This window comes from Atta colombica, unplaced genomic scaffold, assembly GCF_001594045.1.
Source record: "Atta colombica isolate Treedump-2 unplaced genomic scaffold, Acol1.0 scaffold41, whole genome shotgun sequence".
NCBI lineage: Eukaryota > Metazoa > Arthropoda > Insecta > Hymenoptera > Formicidae > Atta > Atta colombica.
In genome coordinates this window covers 1,516,662-1,538,108 of record NW_017259520.1, presented here as the reverse complement: position 1 = coordinate 1,538,108, position 21,447 = coordinate 1,516,662, and the positions used below count along the sequence as shown (strand labels likewise).

Below are 21,447 nucleotides of genomic sequence, written 5' to 3'. Positions count from 1 at the left end.
TATATATATATATATATATGATGATACATGATGGGTTTAACTCCAGCACAAGGATTACCTGTAACTCCGAGCTCTCTTTTCCACTGCGCTATCTTTGCACGGTGCCTGTCGTGGAGGAATTGTGTGTGCATTGACATTGTTATCACGGCGTTGTGCATAGTTGTCGTTGCATCTGCTACAACCGTCAGCGAAATATTGAAATTCGGTAGAATTGCGGAACGGAATTGCGCGCGTATACGGCACTTAATCAATCGTCTGTGCGCGTGCGATGTATAATACCTTCCTCTGAAATGTAGACATAGTCGGCGGGCGACGATGCGCGGGCTAGTTTCATGCTTTCCTGGTACAGACGCGGTGTCACCCGTATATATGGCTCTCATCTCGCACCTATTCGTGATTTGAATTGCAAAAGCGAGCGGCACCCAAAGCGTCTAAGCCTATGCGTTTAACGCAAGCGAAGTGCACGGCGGCGATTCGCTCGAGCCTATCACTAGCAAAATGGCATGGCTTCCTCTATCATCGCGGCATATCACGCCATGTCGTTCGTAGGTAATCCTGCGTGTGCGGCCATCAATTTGCATGATTAATGCGCGCTCATGTACATGTGGGGAGATGCGAACAGGAGAACCTTTGACCTAAATCGTAATCGGTGCGATAATTCATACGATAAAAGTAAAGGAGAGTGTTACGTTTTGACTATTTCCGGCATTGAGAGAAAAATTTTTGATAATTATAATTACATATTATTATAATTATTACTGCTGTTATGTTAATAATGATAATTGTATATATAATTTTATTAACAAATATATACAGTTAGCAATAGAAAATGAGACTCTAATTATATTATTACCATAAAAATAGTTGCAATTACTATAAATTATAGTTAAATTTTTATAAAAAATTATTTTAAATAATTTTTTGGGATAATCATACAATATAACTCAAAAAAGGTGATTTTAAAACGAAAATGACAAAAACGACATTCGATCACGTTTTTAAGAGAATATTTTTTTTGCTACATTATTTGATTAATCAAGAAATTTTTGTTAAATTGAAAAAAAGTTTTTTCCCTTTTCTGAGAAAATTTGACGATATCGCACATATTAATTAGATTTAACTTACTTAAGTACAATGAAGTACCGTTTATCTTAGGAAAACATCAGGAAGATGAGAAAAGTTGTGATATATCAAAGACAATAAATCTAATATTATTTATTGATAACAAATTGTTAAGTACCTAAGATTTTATATTTTTTATATTATGATAAATTTTATATATTTTATATTTAATATTATGTATAATTTGTAATATCTCAAAACTTTTATTTTTGCTAAAAAATAGCCAAAACTCAACATCCTCGGTTTATGTAGTATGTTTCTATAGGATTTCTTGGGATTGGCAGGTTAATGCTTGTACGAGTGACATTACCCATATCGCTCAAGAATCACATTTCCTCTTAAACGCCGATACTTGGTCCCTATCTCTGTTGAAATTCGCTTAACTACCCTTTGTTATATCTATCACTGACTATCAAACTGTCTCACGACGCTGAGAATCAACAACCTCCAGTATAGTAGACCGCACAATGTATGCTTCCGTAACATATAAATTATACCATCGTATAATGTACGCGTCAGCATCCTCTCCCTCTGAAAGTTCCCTTATCTGGTAACTACAAGAATTTTTCATGAACGTTTATTAACAATAAATAAGATACTCGGAAGAGATTTACATACAAATACATGGAGCATTTTAATTATTTCAAAGAAGAAAAATCGAAAATTATTTCTGACAATCGCCATAGTTTATATAAGCGGACGATTCAATTTCCTTTGATTCCAGTAGGCTGTGTACGTCTCTGAGATAATTCGAATGGAACTGCAGCAATGCACACGGACGCATATCGCACACACTCACCTTATCCATCAGTTGGCGAACTATTCCGTTCCACTCGCCGGTCTCGTAATCGTAAACGCCATACTTGCCATCCGGCACGAGTTCAATCCTGTAGGTGAAGCCCACCATGTGCGCTATCTTCTTCAGCAAGTCGATGCAGAAGCCTTCGTAACGCATGTTTCCGCTGAAATTCCCCTCGCTCTTCAGCATTACATACGGCTGCTCCTACGGGGATCATAAAAAGGAGCTACCGTTTTTCGCTTCGTCTCCCTTTGCTATAGGATTTCGCTCGCAATTCTTTTCTCTCTTTCTATCTTTCCTATCTTTACGTTAGTCTCCGGTCGCCAGTTCTCCCGCCCATTTTGTTATCCTATATCTTTTTCACAAGATGCTACTATCCGCGCTAGAACTATCGATATGGTCAACAACAATGTTCCGCGAAACGATAAAGCGCATGTTTGCGTCATGGGAATTTTATACGGACTGAATGTAAATCTTTTGAGTAAGGATTGGTAGAAATCAAGTTTCATAACTTCAGTCTCGGTTCGAGAAGATTAGGGAAATTTTGGTGCGTCGCTTTAGCTCTTTCGCCGAGAAGTACGCATTACAGATTTAATTAATGAATAATAGATGAACGCATTTTCTTATAATCGTGTTATAAAATTAGACTGATAAACTCACTTACTTAAGTGAATGGTAAATTGAATAAATGAAAAATATTTTATATTGTAAGAATATATACAATCTTACAAAAAAGTTTGATTACAAAGTTTTGTGAGTATCAAATAAAATTAGGGGAGATCGGAGTTCAGTGGCACAATTTTCACAATTTCGACATTAGACTTTAAACAACTAATCAATATAATAAAGAATCTTTTTTTACATTTTTATGCCAGGAAATACGATTCTGTACACTATATATTTTCTTTGTAGTAAATAAAATACAAACATGCTACATTGTAATCAATTTTTGATAATGAAGTGAAGAAATTGATACAGGTATAAGTTGTCTTTATGATAAATTCGATAACTTTTCCATTGTTTCTTTCGTTTTAAATATACAGAATATAATGCCAACAAGCGATAACTCCTATACAGAAAAACAAACTCTGGAGTATTAGTTACATCCTATTAAATTACCAACAAAATACAATTAATATTCAAAATAGCCACCTTTAACTTTGATACAAGCTTAAAATGCTTCGGAAAAGCATCAACTATGAGGCCTCTGCGCCTCTTTTCATAAATAAATCCTTCCAGGCAGCCAATAAAGCAGCTTTTAGTTTACCATCAATGAACATTTTTGATATAAAATCTTTAAGGTATTTAATAAGATGTAACTAATATTCTATAATTTATCTTTTTTAAAACATGTTACTATTTAGAGAGCAAAGTGAAGTTATTTGTTATCATTTTGATTCGATATGTACATTATGACCCAACTTTCTGATTTCATATATGTATAAAAATATGCACAAAGATTTAAAGATTCGGTGCATAAATATTCTGTTAGTTACATCGCAAACGTGCAGCGAAGTGCATTACGTCGACTAAAAATTATACATGCTTTTTCGCCTCTAAAATAGTATTTAAGAATTTCGCATAAAAGTTTACGGCCATCGTATAACCAAAGAATACCGGGATACCACGTGTGATAGCGAGTCGTGCATGTATCTGTAACAGTATGGACAGCTTTAATTGGTATTTACGACGACATACCGGGCATGGCGAATGCACTTGCCTCGACGTGGACGTTCGATGGTTCTCTCGATGCTGATTACCAGCTAAATGGATTACTCTTCGATAGACTATTACGTTCAACACTCCCACGAGATGTGCTCTGCAAGCGTAACTACACGTCGTAGGCCTCGGAGACTCAGGTGCGAGAAGGCCAATTAACGTGCGTGATATTACGCCAACTAGACAATAGCTTGCCAAATAAATCTCATGAGTAATGTCTTAGATTATTATTTTACTAGTAAATAACATTCAAGATAAATGTGTCATTTGTATAATTTTACTAATCATATTAAATGCATCGTCCGATCGTGAAAAATTTAGTAATACGTATCTAATTTTTGATTAACAGATTTCTTTACTTTTATCATAATTAATTTTACACAATAATTTAATAGTGAATAACTTTTCTTGTCTTTCGCACATGATAAAAAACGTCTACGATATCTAGCATCGCCATTAAAAAATAAGAAACAAAAAATTTTTTTTATCAAGATCGAGATGTATAGATTCTCGCATGCAGAAATGGTGAATTAAATCACCTGATAAAACGTTGATACGAATACTCGATCGAATTAGAAGTAACGCCGGCGAATAATACAGAAAAACGAGAACGAGAAAAATTATCCGAAGAATTTCGATAATTGCAAACGTACGAAAGAGACGAACGTGCAACGAGGGAGAAACTTTCGTTCCACCGGACAAATATTATCTTCACCACGAACGAGTGAAAATATAGACAAAAAGATGCTCTCCTGTAGAGCGTTATCGCACGGTCGTCGTATATTCAGACATGGAGAGTTGGAAGTCTATGCGCGGGGTCTAGATTTAAATTTAAATTCAAATCGGCTTCTTGAAATGCAATAAAGTAGCTTCACTTCATGAAGCTTTCCGCCATTTTAGATGAAAACGAGGCCGGTGACTGCCGCACGACGGAAACGTGAGAGATTTAATTAGAGGGTATGTCGAGTAGATTTGGTATTTACGAGCCGCATATGAGAATTTCGACCGGATTAACTGCATATTGCAGACTATATAGAGAATGCATTTGGCACGCATTAATTAAGCCGCGTTGAAAAGCGGCGTTAGAAAAAAAGAAAAACGGAAAAAGGGAGCGTGCTAATCCGTTCAGATTCAACATTTATATACAACATATTTTATAATGTTTTAAGCTGTTAATATTTTTATCCTCGTTATTTAATATTACTACTTTTATGACAGAGGATTCTTAAAGAAAAAAAAAATGAAAGAGACGAGAACATACGTGTTTCATTTTGTGTGTATTGTTTGTGTATGCATGCTGTTTGAGGTTTTACATTCGTTTGTAAAAAAATTATCATGCATATGTATGTATACATATGCATGGAAAGAGCTTGAAAAAAAATTCAAACATAAGATTTAATCCAAATAAGCTGCGCGAATATGCGCATGAAAACAAAGATGAAAAATTAGCATTGCATAGCTAAAGATAAAAGTCTTAGTGAGAAATTATTTCTTGCTGGATGAATGGTACAGCAAATATTTATCATAGATTTCAACATAAAGAATATATCGCGTAACAAAAATCTGCACTTAACTTATCATACGCGTAGATTAAGAAGAGACGGATTAAACGGTCAGCGCATTTATGAATAATTACTTAATATGGCACTCTCGTGAAAGTGTTAAAATTCGTTTTATGCAATCTAGAAGACAGAAGATATAAAATTGAGATATAAAATTAATTTAAGCCAACTTAATGGAGGCTGTAAGGCCACTTTTAACTCTTCTTTGAATAATGCATGAGTCTTTTGAATAGAGCGAAAAAGTACGTGAAGCGAAAAGTCGTAAGAGCATAAAAGATTTAAAGAGAAGAGGCAAATTTCAATGCGACCGCAGATATAAAGCGACACACGCAAATATCGATGAAATATGTAATTATTAAAGATTTCAAATATAGTTAGAGAAGAAAATTTTCGAATTTATAAGAAATAATTGATCAAAGTAAGTAAGAAATTCATAAATCTTTCCATTTTCTGTCGATATAATCTTTCGATTTTATGTTACTTTAGTAAATACGTAAAAGAAAATTGCTCTCCTATATGTGACGTACATACAGTTTCATTAAATTTGTATACTGTGTTTTAATAAATTTAATATTATGTTTTAATAAATGCCAAATTTCATCATGATATTACAGAATTTATGAAATACTGTAGTTACTGTAGTGTAATACTGTTAGTTCGTACGAGAAGTATAAATTCCCATTTATTTTCGTGCATAATTGATATTCATCGTAAATAAAGTACATTTCACATTCTATCTCTTATTTTTAATTAAGAAAAAAAACATGGTATACAAGAACATTAGTCGTACGTTAATTTTTATATCTAAATAAAGAGAGCTTTTGCAATTTTTAATTATAGATAATTCTAAATTATAGATAATTATAGATAAATAAATAAATTATAGATAATTCTAAATATTAATTTAATATCGATAGATTAGATTTAATATCGATGACTCGAGTCATAAATTAAATGTATAGCTCTAAGACTAAATAAAAATAAAATGAAGGAAAGATGATCCAATAAAAGCCGATGCGGATATCAGTGTGCAATAATAACAATATATTTAATCAATTATTACTCGTAGTAAATTAAATAAAAACGCATACGTTTCAATCCTAATTATGGAATTTTTTCAATATATAATACATAAGATATATTTAAACGACAGAAAACATGGGTTAAAATAAAATTGCAATAAATAATAAAGCAATAGCCACTGTGAAATATTAAATAAAACTGGACTTTAGTTACACAGTTCTATTTTTTGATACAACTTTCAATTTAACATAGACGTGCAATTTCCATTTTATTTAATCTATGATCTGTTGTTTCACATTTTGACTACTTCATTGTTTATTTTAATTTCATTTCGACATGTGTTGAAAATCATAATGTTTTTATTTAAGTAATTTACTATATAACTGACTAAATATATTGTATTATTGCACATTTACTTTCGCGTTGACTCTTATTGACTCATCCTTCATTTCATTTTGATATTTAATATCATTTGGCTTCAATAAATCAATACGGCGTCGTCTCCCTCGTCTAAATAAATTTGCTTTAAAGGAGAAATTTGTATTCAAGTTATACGAGTTGTCAAATACAAATAATCAAGAAATGTTATTTCATTATTTGAAAATAGACATATATTAAATGATACATTTCATATAAGCTATCATTTTCATCTTTCACATTTATCAAAAAATCTTTCAAAAATCTTTGTAGAAAATAATAATAAATAATATTAGGGAAAAAATAATTATTGTTTCAAATGAAAATTTCATGTGAAGTTATATGTCGTTATATGTATGATTATACATGTAGGCTCAGTAAAAGTATACTAATTGAAACATGTAATTGATTGACATTGTTAGTGCATCCCATGATTCTGCAATATTTATACTAAACAATTTGCAATCATTTTACGATCTTATTTTTTATCTTTATTGACTGACATTTGCGAGTTGTTAACGCCGTGCAAAATTACGTATTATACAAATCGTTGTGATTTATTTTTATAAGGACAGCTTTTATTCTACAATATGATAAATATCAGAATAATTGATCATAATGAGTTATTAAAAGAACAAATTTAACTAGCAAGTCAAGCATAGAATTGTTGCAACTAAATGCACAAATTAAATTATAATTAAATTCAAAATATTGGATTAAAAAAATATAGGATAACAGAGAATAGAATCATTTTATTACTTACGTTTATGTGGGAAAAAGTTCGTGGCGTTTTTCCCGTTAGATGGTATTAAAAAAACGCCACGAACTTTTTCCCACACCTAATATTTATACAAACTAAAGTAAACTTTTATAAACAACGTTAATACATTTACATTTCTACCATTAATGCGATTACAAATTAGACCGTCAAAACATTAGTGGAGTATTAAATTACTAGCAAGAGAACATTTACAGTAGTACAACCTCGTATTAATTGATCAAAACATATTGTCGAACCGTGTAATAATTTGCAGTTATCAATACAAACAGTATGGGTATATTTACTCTAATTTGTGATATGTAATTTGTGATTATAGGTAACAAGGTTACCTATAAAACTTGCCTTGGCTATTCAAAGTAAATAATCAAAGTAAATAGACCAACAAGAGATTTCTCCAAAGACTCTAGCGATATACGTGAGCGAGTGTTCAGGATCGTGTACTAAAGGGAGATGTGAGAAATGAAACGAACAAACCAAATCATACATGTCGCATAAGCTCTCGTACGATGCCATTCCATTCGCCGGTCTCCGGGTCTCGTGCGCCATACTTCCTATCCGGTACCAGCTCCAATCGGTACGAAAAGCCTACCTCCCTCGCCACCGCTGCCAGAAGGTCCATGCAAAAACCGTAAAATCGCGAGTTCCCGGTGTAGTTCTTTTCGTGATGCATCATCACATACGGCGTCTCCTGCGTCCGACGAGCGAATTGGGATTCATGCAAGAATAACGAAAAGCGCTTTGAGACCGCCGCGGTATAACGCGGATTTATGACGAGACATGTTGGCGCCGACCATATCGAAGAACTTTCAACGGTTATCGCGCGTTTTTCGCTCGACTCGTTCTTCCAAAATGGGTGGTACGGCGGTATCGGAGTTGAAACAATAAAACAGCCAGCATTATGCGGCAATCTACCTCGCCTTGCGATATCTTCCCTTTTTTTTAGAAAGCAGAAATGATTATGAATATATTTGAATATATTCCTTTTAGCTGCGTCCAAATGTCGTATAATTTTACAATAAAGCCGTGCGTAGATTTATATAAAAGACAGAACAAAGTTATTGCGCAACAAAATGCAGATTTGATGAAAACTCACCAGTATAGTAATCACAATCAGAGTGACGTTCCCGATGTTAGGCTCGAAAAAGGCCGCAGTGTCTGTAACGTTGACGCCGGCGCCGGGACGCCACTCGCCGACCTAGTTTCATATATAATTTTATTATATACTCATTTGATATTCGCGTTCTTCTAACACGCTTCTTAGAGTTTTGCTTAGAGTAAGGCCATGACGTACCTTAACAAGTGAATGTTGTTTCAGTTTCAGTAGATCCAATTTAAACTGAATTCTACGGCCTTCTTTAAATTCAATAGGTCCAGAGATTCCTTTCATCTCGACCTGCAACAAAAACCATTGCGGATTCGCGTTTGTGAGAGTGCTCTCTTACATATGTTACATGCTTGAGTTCATCAACCTTATTTCGCGCTCGATTCAACGCGACGGTTCAGCAGAACTTGAAAGAATAAACATTTTGTAGAGCATGTATATAAAATGCTCCAATGACAGTAATTGCAGTTGTCTATTCAATCCCATTTATTCAGTCCCATTTATTTCAATTGATAAATGAAATTCGATTCAAGATACCGTAATCTAAAGTTTAAATGCAGCAATATAGAGACAATTTTAAAGGCAAGAAAGGTTAGAAAGAAGAATTACTTTATTCTAGTACTATGACCGTAAAGTGAGATAAGACCTTTGACTGCGTTGTATTATTATAATTCTTCAGCGTCACTATGAACACACTATGATATTCTCTTTTTTCCAATGTTTTTCAATGCTTTTTCCATTGTTTAATTTTTAAGGAAGCTGCGCAAAGAAACTTACGAATTTTTTCCTGTATGTTGATACATCGTTAAATGCCAAAGTTTCGTGAATATTACAGTTCACTTCATCAAGACAGGAAGTAATCTGATACTGAGCTGCTTCTCTTAAGGATTCACTTTCTATACACTGTATACGTGATACAAATAGGGAAGAAGGAAGATAAAGCTAAGGATATAGTAGCTAATAACTTTTCAATAAATTTACAAAAAAAATTAAATGTACAAAATGATATGGACCTTTTAAATCCATTAAATACTTTTTATAAAATCTTGATACTTCTACGTTTTATTTGTTTTATCTATTTATTAATTTAGTATATAAACATGTTTATCCATTCGATGACCTTTTACAAGTTCACACATCTTGTATTATACACATTCTTATTTGCGCTCTGCTTTGTCATCTCGTCGCTACTAATATAAGTTTTCAATTAATTTTATATATAGTTTATTGTAAAGCAAAATTGCTATTTGTAGTGGCTAACTTGTCAGTATTATGCTAAAAAAGATCTAAACCGAAACGTTTGTATTTAATTTCGAATAATATATTAACATGTTCCTGTGTCAGTTTTCACGAGGTTTATTGGAAATTTTGATTTTTTAATAACAATATATATTTTCTTGATATCTAATGTTTGGCGTTTTCGATTGAAAAAAGAACTTTTTTACAATATTTTTATTTTTAAGAAAGTTATAAACATTCTAGTTAATTGAGTATCCAAGTATGTTGTTTCCCTAGCACTTATTATTATCCGAAGAGATAATGGTAAGTTAACCTAAACGAGAAGATTTTCTAGCTCCATATAAATTGTGAACTGCATTAAAATGTGATGCAAGATGGATCGCATCGCTGGCATAAATTTCTCAATTTCGGCGCACATCAGCGCGAAGACAAAACTCGTCATACAATAGTTTGGCTAACAGCTAGTAGCCGTATTACGGGCTCAGAAATTTTCCTAGTTGCTTTAAAAATTTTCGCACTTAGAAAGTCGTTACCGTTTACGTGGGCGCGAATCTCGTAAAGTTAAAGCTCCTTCTTGAAGATTTTACGCCACTCGTAGGCTATTCAGACATGAGCGGTAGGTCATATTCGCCAGCTTCCGATAAAATGCGAAATCTGCGAGACCATTAAGCGATATTAAGAAAGTAACAGGATATTGGCAAGGAAAAAGGATGAAGATTAGATGGAAACGTATAGTTTTAGCGGAAATCATGCACTTCTTAAAGAGATACACGCCTTTAGACGATATAGCCAACGTTTGCTAACATTAGCGCGAATCACATATACATAACATACATAATTTGACAGTGTACGACGCTCAAGCACGATAAGTAATGTTATTAAAAGTTTTGATATCTTAGTAAACAGCTTGAGTGTCCTACATAATTATTTTGTGTTTAAGTTTTTAGATTCTTCAGCAAAACTATTTCTAATAATTATCGTTAAAAATAAAGCATAATTTTCCCGAAATAAGGAATATTATTATTTGCGAAATAAGGTGAATTAATCTAAAAAGTTGATCGATTTTTATAATGTTTCATATATTAAACGATGATTTAGATTGTTTATATATAAATGTTTTCCGACAACCAATAAAGGCTTGCACTTCAAAAATCAAATATTTATCATATAGTACAATATTTTAAAATCTTTATTGTCATATCTTTCTGTGGAATAACATTTTTTGTTACAAAATCGAGGAAGCACAATTTTTTTATAGCACTTAAATGATGGAATATCCTTTTATATTTTTATTTTTCTATACATTCGATATAACCATACATTCAATATAACCATACGTTTGCTATGAACCGCAAAGAATTAAAATATAAGAGTTTGGACTGTAAAAAGAAAAAAAAATTGGAAAATGGCTAAAGAAATATATACCTACGGTTTAATAATGTTGCAAATATTACTTTCTTTATGATCCAATTTTTCATCATTAATACAGTTTATATTAGATTTTCAAATATTAAAAACAAATATTAAAAACTATACAGAGATTTTATTGATGTTCTTTATATTTTTATTTTTCTATATATTCGATATAATACGTTTGCTATGAACCGCAAAGAATTAAAATATAAGAGCTCGGACTGTAAAAAGAAAAAAATTGGAAAATGGTTACGTAAAGAAATATACGCACACGGTTTAATATTACTTGCAAATATTACTTTCTTTACGATCCAATTTTTCATCATTAATACAGTTTATATTAGATTTTCAAATATTAAAAACTAGATTTTAAATAGAGATTTTATTGATGTTCTTGGGATTATATACTATGTAGGATGTATCTGGCAATAAAATTCAAAAAACAAATAATGCCGGATAAAAGAAATGTATTTCAGTTTATTCTCTCGGCTGTAAAAATCGTCCCATCTAATCGTCGATTCACCTTTTCCGATTTGCGAGTAAAGTCCCAGTAAAATAAAACAAAAATATATTTAATCCTTTATAACTGAATTCTTCGTATGCTGAATTCTCAACGCTGATGTATGATAAAAAACATGGAAGCTTGAATAAATAATATTTGTGAAAAATGATAATACGAAAGAGAGAGAGAGAGAGAGAGAGGAGAATTTTTTGATAACGTTTCATTTCTGCTAGGTAATGCAAGAATAGAATGAACAGAAAACAGGAAAATGAAATGGAGCAGAGCAAACTTAAACCTAAAGTTTGATTACCTCATTAAGCAGCAACTTTCGTCAAGAGAAATTTCTCATTTCTATTGTCACACAATGCTCACAATGTTTTTTTTTAACAAGAAGGCAAGAAATAATTATAGCATAATATTCATCTTCCTTTTAAAACAAAACCATTAATGTTCTTCTAAAATGTGCTCTAGGTTAACTTAAAAGTTACGTGAGGCATAATTAATACTCCAACACACTAAAACATCATATATACATCGCACCACATTTATCTTGGCCACATTCTTTTGCATTAGTTTTATATTTTCCGTGAATGCAGCCGAGTTGACTGTCCACCAGATTTTTCGTCAGCGCGGAACCATAAAGTGTGAAATTAACGTATGAAAAGCGACATTGTACTAAATTAGCAACATCGCATGTTTTAAATATATTACACCAGTGCCCTCATAAAATATTCATAACATGTAAATTATGCTATTGCATAAATGAATGTAAATGTAAAATGTTATGACAGTTCGCAAACCGCGTCTACTAAATACCGCTTCACGCGCATTTAAACATGTTCATAATAAATTAATAAAACAGATTTAATAAATAATGTCATCATATTTCTCTGTATACGGTAAATCTTCATATTTTATTTTCGAGAATTACAAATTGTTTCAAATAAATAGAAGATTTAACTGTTGCTAAATATGAAATTGTTAAATTGAATCTGTATATGCACTTATAGATAGCATTACAAAGCTGTTCTTTCTTTAATTGATTTAAGATTTTGATTCTCTTTGCTAATAAAATATTGCAACTTGTTGAGAGAAAATCTGAAATCTTGGATGACTTCAAAAATAAAGAAAATTATATAAAATTCGTATGATCATGTTGCATAATAAAAATAAATATAAAGTCGATTTGGAAATTATGTATATTTTACATATTTTAGAATTTTATGATTTAATTTTATGGTTTAATTTATTTTATCAATTTAATTTGTCATCTACTGATGGATTTATTAAATATTAAATGACAAATGTGATTTTTTGAAGACTAAACTTTTATCTACTCGTCTCGTTATTTTAATAAAGCTGTTATAAAATCCTCATCCAACAGCTTTAATTCCTTTTGTCACCGATCAAAATTCAGGTGGGCCGCGAGGACAGCCGGAATGAATGATCAGTAAATTTAGCGCGCTATCTTCTGTAGCTGCTATCCGCAGTCATTCCTGCGGCAAGTCTAATTAAAGCCAAAGCGGAAGTTATCACGGATTGTCGAGCGTGACTCAAATCCGAAAGTGCTTTCCTTCAGCGACGAGGAAACGTCGCGGAGCAACTGCGCCGACAATTGTTCGTCGGAGCATCGGGATAATTGTAAATTGTCATTACGAGAGACACTCCTTTTGTCCAAGAGAAAATCTCCTTTCATGGACGGACGTGATGCAACGACGAAGACTTTTATCATTGTGCGCTCTTCGCGAGTCTCGCGTCGTGCCGCATATATCTTGGCCACGCGAGCGGAATATGAGAAGCCGTCTTAAAAGCGAAACGCGTCGCACCGGCACGAATCTCGTAGCACATTTTAGTTTCATGTATAGAACACGTGATGGCACGACCGGCAAACAGATTTCATATCAAGCAGCAAAAACGGAAACGCTATATTCAGTGAAATGAGAACGCTAGGAAAAGGAATTTTAACGTATCTTAGAAATTCTATTCGGACGATAGTAATAAATTATATCAAGATATCGTTTGTTTCCTTTTAAGATACATGCAAGCCGCGTAATTGACATTTAATTAAACGAACAAGCTCGTAAGTGTAATTAATTATTGTATGTCCCGATATACCAATGCCTTTATAATGTTGCGATTCATTGAACAATAGTTGTAGATTCACACGAATGGTTGAAACAATCCCATTAGTAAATTATTCGCGGCTGAACTTTGTTACTACAATGAAGTTATTGTCGAACAAGCGGAATGTTGTGTGGTACATTTTCGAAGTAATCAGTAACCATAGGTTACGCAATACGTACCCATCGTTTTACATATTCACCTATATGTGCAACTCTAATTGTCAATACTGTACTTAACTTTGCTTGATTAATGCATTTACTTTTGTAATGAAAATGGATTAAATTCTCCCGTACTCAAAAATAAAGTTTGGAGAGAAAGCTTACTCTCGTAAATCGCGACAAGAATAAGAAGTAGCAAGAAAAAGAAATAACAGTATAGAAAAGAACGAACTTGGCTGGACCGGCAGTTAGTAAACATTCTTTCTCTCTCTCTCTCTCTCTCTCTCTCTCTCTCTCTCTCTCTCTCTCTCTCTCTCTCTCTCTCTCTCTCTAAAGAGAGAGAAAACAATATGTGTGTGTGTGTGTGTGTGTGTGTGTGTGGTGTGTGTGTGTGTGTACACACATGCACGCACGAATGCACGCACGCACGCACACACATATATATGTGTGTAACTTAACACTTTTCCTCAATGTCATGGCGACAGGTTGAGCTTTCTCGTTGGACTTGTAAAAAAGTCACGACTGTTGCCCTGTAGAAAATCGTTCATTTTTCTTTCGCGCGGAGAAATTTTTTTTCTTTCTATCTGAAGTTCAAAGCATGGAATATCACGTACATGATAATACAAGATAGAACATTTTTAATTAATAGTATAAAAATTTAATGCTTTATGTATGACGTTATTTACTTGTCTTATTTGTACGTGAAATGAAAACGAATATTTATCTCGAAAAAAGAGATGAAGATTACACGAAGATATAGAAAGTAGCAGGTAAGCAAGTATTCATCTAATAAGAAAAGTTGAAATTTCTCTGGATCTGAAGGCAAGGATCCGGGCGTGGAGCGAGGAAAATCATCATATCGCTAAATTTAGACACTTATACTTCAATCATGTACATACCAAGATAACTCTCTCTCTCTCTCTCTCTCTCTCTCTCTCTCTCTCTCTCTCTCTCTCTCGTTTTTTTCTCTCTCTTTTGCCAAACTTCGTTTTGAAGATGAAGTGCATATTTGCAGTTGCGAAAAGTTATTAGATGAAAAGCTTCACTAATTGTAAGATGCATGCGATCTTGCAAAATCAGGAAAAATTCAAGAAATGTACAGAACTGATAATAATTTGTTCTATACGTTTCATGTTATCTATAATATTATATTATTATCTATTATTACTGCTATTTAATATTATTATTTAATATTATTTAATATTATTATTTTGAAAAAGATATTCAGAATTACGATTTTTAATTAATAAGAGGTTAATTATATCACTTTGATAAAGGGATACAACTGTTTTCTTTAATAATTTATTTTACATCATATAAAACTATTAAATTGTATATTTAATATATTTAATAGTTATTAAATGTAATACACATATAATTTAATAAAAATATAAAAATATCAAAATATTTAATTTGACAAAAGCTCTCGTAATCAAACACTATTTAGATGTGAGATGCATTTGAGAGCAAAACCCAGTTAGATTTAGCGTATATCTGTTCAATAAAACTGAGTAATAAGTTTGTAAAATATCTTTATTAATACGAACGTTTCGACTTTTTTTTAAGCCATCTTCAACGTAGTTTTTTATTGAAATATTATTGAAATATTACCAAGTAATGAAATATTTCAATAAAAAAGAGATATATGCTGAAGATTAAAAAAAAATCGGCTTAAAAAAAAGTCGAAACGTTCGTATTAATAAAGATATTTTATAAACTTATAATTTAATAGCATTTCAATATTTTACTACACCCACCCACACACACACACACACACACACACACACACACACACGCGCGCGCGCGCGCGCGCACTTATAATTATATATAAAATTCAATTTGACTGTTCTTCAATTAATAAACATTATTGGAAATTGAGCCAATTACGACTTCTCGTTTTCAATATGCTTTTTAAAATGTTCAACGATTAAATTCCGTGTGACAGAACATTTGGAACAAATTATTCGATATGTACATGGCGTATGATTTTCGTATATTCAATGCTCGAATTTCGATATAGCTGTAATGTCCCGGATATACGATTATGCATTGCACACTCCGGAAAATTCGTAATTTATTAAATAATTCTCGGTACCGTTATATTGAGTGCAATCGAATAAAGCCAAAATTTCGATAACAAAGATTTATGTTACTTTAGAAAGCAATGGTTTGTAATACCAAATGATACGTTACATTGAAAAATAATTGGTGCGACGAGAATCTCTCTCGACACTTTGAAATACTCGATTTCATGAATTCGAATCATTCAAATAGTCCTAGAGTGAAATGACTCAAGAAAGTTGCAAACGGGCGTTGATCTTTTAAGGTAAGGATTACTTTCAATCTCCTTGAGCGATTTAAGATTTCCGGCAGATCCATTTGAAAATTAAAGAAGATCGATGGGATAGCAGATACGATAGAATTGTCTCGCAGACAAGATAGAAATCAATCGAGCTTGGCTGTATAAAATGCTTACAAAAAATGAACGCTTATAAAAAATGAACAAAAAAATGGAAAGTTAATTGTTTTATCCCTAAAGGTGAATTTTTTGTTATGTAATCAAAAAGCCAAAACTTTTTCTACGGTATTTACAAACAGAATTAAAACTCTAATAACTCTTTTTATCACAGTCGTATATTGATAATAATAACAGAGTATTTGAAATATATTTTCACATATTGACGTTGGGAATAGAAATCATACAAACAATCAAAATAGAGTCATTTTTAATGGTATCAATATTTAGTCGTACATATAAATATCAATCTAAGAGAAAAAGCTCCAATACACAATAAATAAATTCTATTGCATATATCGATTTTGCAAACAGTGAAATATTGACGCGCAGGCTTTAGTTCTGTTATGGATTTTTCTATATTTATTATTTACAACTTTCAATCCTTGTCCAATAACTATTTTATATACACATATATCTGTCTTTTATTCAATACGCAAATATATAATTTTATTAGTAACAAGTATCATTCAGCATTTTTTAAATTAAATCTGCATTGCTTTTACTAATACTAAGATCTTCGTTCACAAATTTTATGTTTTTTTTCTGCGAATAAGGATGGATTAATTAAAATGTCGTTCGGTGTCAGCTTATTCTAGCGAGCGCACAGTTCTTACGGAATTGAAAATGGAACTAGGGATAACAAAGTACGGCCGTAAATTAATGGACCCGTCTCTGCCCTAGTTAAAGCTACGAACTTGGACCAAGTCGTGAAACAACGAAGGACAACTTTCAATGTTCCTGACAGGAATGGCCGTCGGGATGCAGGAAGGCCGTAAACGACCTTTAAAAAGCATTACGGTCGTATGAAAGACCACGACTGAATTAAACGGTAAACCGTCCGAACGTGAACATCTAATTACCGCGGCATCCTTAATCACGCTTTTTTTTAGAGGTAGAAGTAAGTTTGCGGTGCGCTGCGTATTTGAAATATATATGTCGTCAGTATTTCTCACTGGCGCAAAAACGGAGATGGTACGCGGCTGAAATTGATATCACATTGCGATATTACGGAGATTCATCATATATAATTTTCATTCATAGAATTCGGCGTAATTTAATTAAGGCCAACGCATTTAATCAACCGAAAGGTGAACTTGAAGCATTGACTATTTCAGAGTCTCCAAAGTGGGTTAGGTAATTTATCACGCAGTTCTACCATGTCATAAATTTTGACGCAAGCAATTCCGTATTCAACAGGTTGTAAGGCAACTATATAGACGAGTACGTGGTACATCATTATAGTTTAGATGTTAGTCACGCGATATTAGGCACCGATTTGCCTTTAGCCTGTAATAGGGAGTGTAGTCGAAAAGTTAATGGCTGTGTTCGGTAGAACGAGTCTTTAAATCATGCAATAAATTATTTAACAACGTCCTTCCTGTTCTTCCTGAATACATCTGCTAGATGCACGTTTTTGCTCCTCTTCGTGGACAACGGTCTTGCGTTGATGCTAAGCGTATAAACTGCAGGAGCGCGGCTTATCTGCGAACGTTTAATTAGGGGAAAAGTCAGCGGATCCTCACCACGGTGTAATCTTGTCTTCGTGCTTTCAGTCTTCTCGTGCTTCCGTGATTAATCAAGCGCTTTCCTTCCCACAGCGACTCCTCCTCCACGGTGATGTCTCATTGTGTTTCCGGTTGTGATAAAAAACAAGGAAGCTCGTTTGCTGTTGCGCTTTACTATTATACAATTCTTCGTGCTCGCTTGCTCGTTCCCAAAGTAAATACCTTAATTACATCCCTAATTATGCTACTTGAATAACGGTGTTTGCGCGGAGAAACTGTTATTGGCGAATGTCAGTCTCGCGAACGTGATCTCTAGTGAGAAATTACCGTAGTGTCAATTCCATTGGCAGTATAATTAACATCCAGACAGGACGTTGATTGGCGGGATGTCGATACTGTAATGGCTTGTAGATGATACATCGTGAAATCATTATTGTTAAATAATCGCTTTAATCGTGTTGGACGATTAGACAATACTAATATTCATATCATTTCATATCATATTATAATATTATCCGTATCTATCAGAAATTTTTTAAATGTAACTATTCGAAATAGTTTCAGAATCCTTCAGATGCGTCCTCTTTTCGTTCCCGATAATTTAATGTCCATATCTTCGTAGGATTTGGAAGATTATTGCTAATGGAAACGACTCGGTCGGAAGCATTTCCCATTCGCGCGACACCATATCTCGCGCGCGAGCTTTGCTACAGCAATTATTTCTCGTTCGGTTCAATTAAGCCACTCGGCTGGAAGCATAATGCCGTTCTGGCAAGGATTTAGCAGAATGCTGAGATGCCCTATTAGGGAGCAGAAACTAACTCGGTTATACCGCGCGGCAATTCTGAGCTTCGCCCTGGGACATTTCTCGCTGCCAAGGTACGACTATCGTCCACATTCGGAGGAACAAATCCTTGATAACATCATTCGTTTTTTTGGAAACGTTTGTACAAACTAGAAATATTTTTTTGAAATCGACTTTCGAATTCTCATTCACGCATCTTGCAATCAATAATATTATTTGGAAAATGTAAACTGGCAGTTATTGATTGTAATTTTTAAAGTATGTTGTAATAAAATTAAAATGTCTGTCATTAGTTAAGTAGTTAAAAAATTAAGAAATATGTGTCATCAGAAGACTGTGAGGATTTTAATAAAAAAATGTATAAAATTTCCGTCACAGATATGTAAATTTATTTTCATTTTAATATAATTTTTAATACTATATAATTAATACTATATAATTTAATATAATTCATTTTAATTTCAATTTAATTTTATTCTTTTAAGTAATGAGTGAATATTTATTTTTTTGAATTTGTTCTCGCAAGAGAATCGTGTATAATTGTATAATATATCATTGTTAAAACAATATTTAATTTTTTACCGATCAAACTTTAAAAGTATAATGAAGTTTTTTATTGTGAATTCTAGATAAATTTATAAATCTGAAAAAATAAGTAAATAAAATCCAACTATTATAATAATAAAAATAACAATCTAATTTTTATGATAAAAGTCTATTAAAGTTTTCACAGTATAAGAATTTAAGATATTAATACCTCAGTTCGATGTATGATTGCGTTTGAAAACTAAAAACGATTTTGCAAATTGCAGAATAGGATATGTATATAAATTCACACCAAAATATTATTTAATTATTAAGACCCAGCTCAGATCAATAAAATTGTCATTATTTAGTTAAATAAGAATTTTTTCAGATTTTTGTACAGTTCAGATTAATCTAAAAATCTATACTAAAATTCAAAAGATGAAAACTTTACCTCTTCGTCGAAGGGGTAAATATACTTTTTAACAATAATATAATAAAATATAATATTATATATCTCTTGCGAGAACAAAGAAGTATTTGCTCATTACAAAGAAAGAATAAAATCTGATTAAAATTAAAATAAAAATGATTTACATACATATATTTACGATGAAAATTTTTTTAAACTCTTTTACCTATTAAACTCACAATCTTGATTATATCATATCTTTCTTCTCGACAATCGCCAATATATATCAATGTTTTTCAGAGGCCAATGTATTGGATCATACGTATATACGTTATAAAAACTCGTTTCAGGTGTCGGGAATGTCGTAAAGTACAGCAACGGCGTTAGCGGATGTCGCCGAGTCAACAGAAAAAAATCTATTAAGGAATGTCACGCAAAAAGGCAATTTTATCGTTTTGCGCGTGCTACATCCGCTATAGAATCTGATACGCCGGCAGGATTTGACGGCGATGTCGTTCGTGTACGCGCGAGTTGTTCTGGAATTGAATATCGACTATTGTACGCGCTGGGTATTGTTAATAACAGCGAGTGACCGCGCAATGGCAAAACCCTGGCGCATCTCCAAATATTATCTAACTAAAACGCCAGCTGTCATTAGCATTGCAAAACGAGTGCAAAAGTCATAAATACGAGTGTAAAAACATCAATAGTATAAATTGACCATCTTCTATATTAACTGAAAAAGAATCAGGGAATATAAAATGTTAATTCTTGCATACGAGCTAGACTTCTATATGTTATGAATGCTTATTCTTAATTATTTAAATCGTATGAATGAACTGCAATCTAAAAAGTATTTCTAATATCTATACTTACATGTTTCTTTGACTAATTTATATATACATAATTTTTTACGAATCTTAAAGAAGAAAAAAAATCTTGAAGGAAATTATTTCGCGTTATGTGAAAAAAAAAAATCCTGCTCTCGACGACGCAAACACGTAAAATAATGTTCGCGCTCACGTTAATTACATTTATGGCGTTCTTAGCGAGGTAGAACGACGACAGTCACTGGAAAATCCGTGTAAATCGTTAACACGAAGGTATTGTTTCACTACTACGTTATTCCGCTGGACTCTACATCTTTTCATTCTTTTAGAAGTTAATATTCACTGCGTGAAATAAACTCAGTACATAACGATTAAATAATGTATGGCCTCGAGATGAGTGCGTCCAACATACAAAGTACTAAGTAGCCGAGCGCGTTACAGCGTAGGTAATCTCTTCAGACCGCTCGACAAGCGCTTTTATGAACGATATTAATCGCGTTATACCGCCTATTACGCACGAGCAAGTAGAATGAGAGCAATTTGACCCGACAGTATCCACGTTCCAGCAAATCCGGCACGTTACGATGCGTCCGAGCGAGCATTATCTAAATCCTAGAGGATTTAAGAGCCGTCACAGAACGGCTTAGGGCAATGGCGCGAAGAATGGATATTCTAATCACTTAAGGAAGATCATTGCTTCTAGAGTCACGTGCAAGTAATTGAGCCGTCAACGCGGCTTCCTTGTCTCACGAGACATTGATGAACATAAAAACCATTAATTTACTATTTCATTCATTTCCGCCATAGAACGAAATAATTTTTAAAATTTTTAACGTAATATTAATAATAAAATCATATACATTGCTTCAAGCTTATGAATAATTCTATTGT

General features: G+C 32.7%; 1 protein-coding gene across 1 annotated transcript in view; it reads right to left on the bottom strand.

The window, feature by feature from the left end:
• The window catches only part of LOC108691157 (glutamate receptor ionotropic, kainate 2-like), a 105,274-nt gene that overhangs the window by 17,253 nt on the left and 66,574 nt on the right, over window positions 1-21,447 (bottom strand). The window contains exons 7-9 of the mRNA XM_018198813.1: window positions 8,715-8,816; window positions 8,517-8,618; window positions 7,908-8,111 (exon numbers count right to left, since the gene is read on the bottom strand). Coding sequence (XP_018054302.1) covers window positions 7,908-8,111; window positions 8,517-8,618; window positions 8,715-8,816 — 408 coding nt within the window. The remainder of the gene's footprint in view (window positions 1-7,907; window positions 8,112-8,516; window positions 8,619-8,714; window positions 8,817-21,447) is intronic.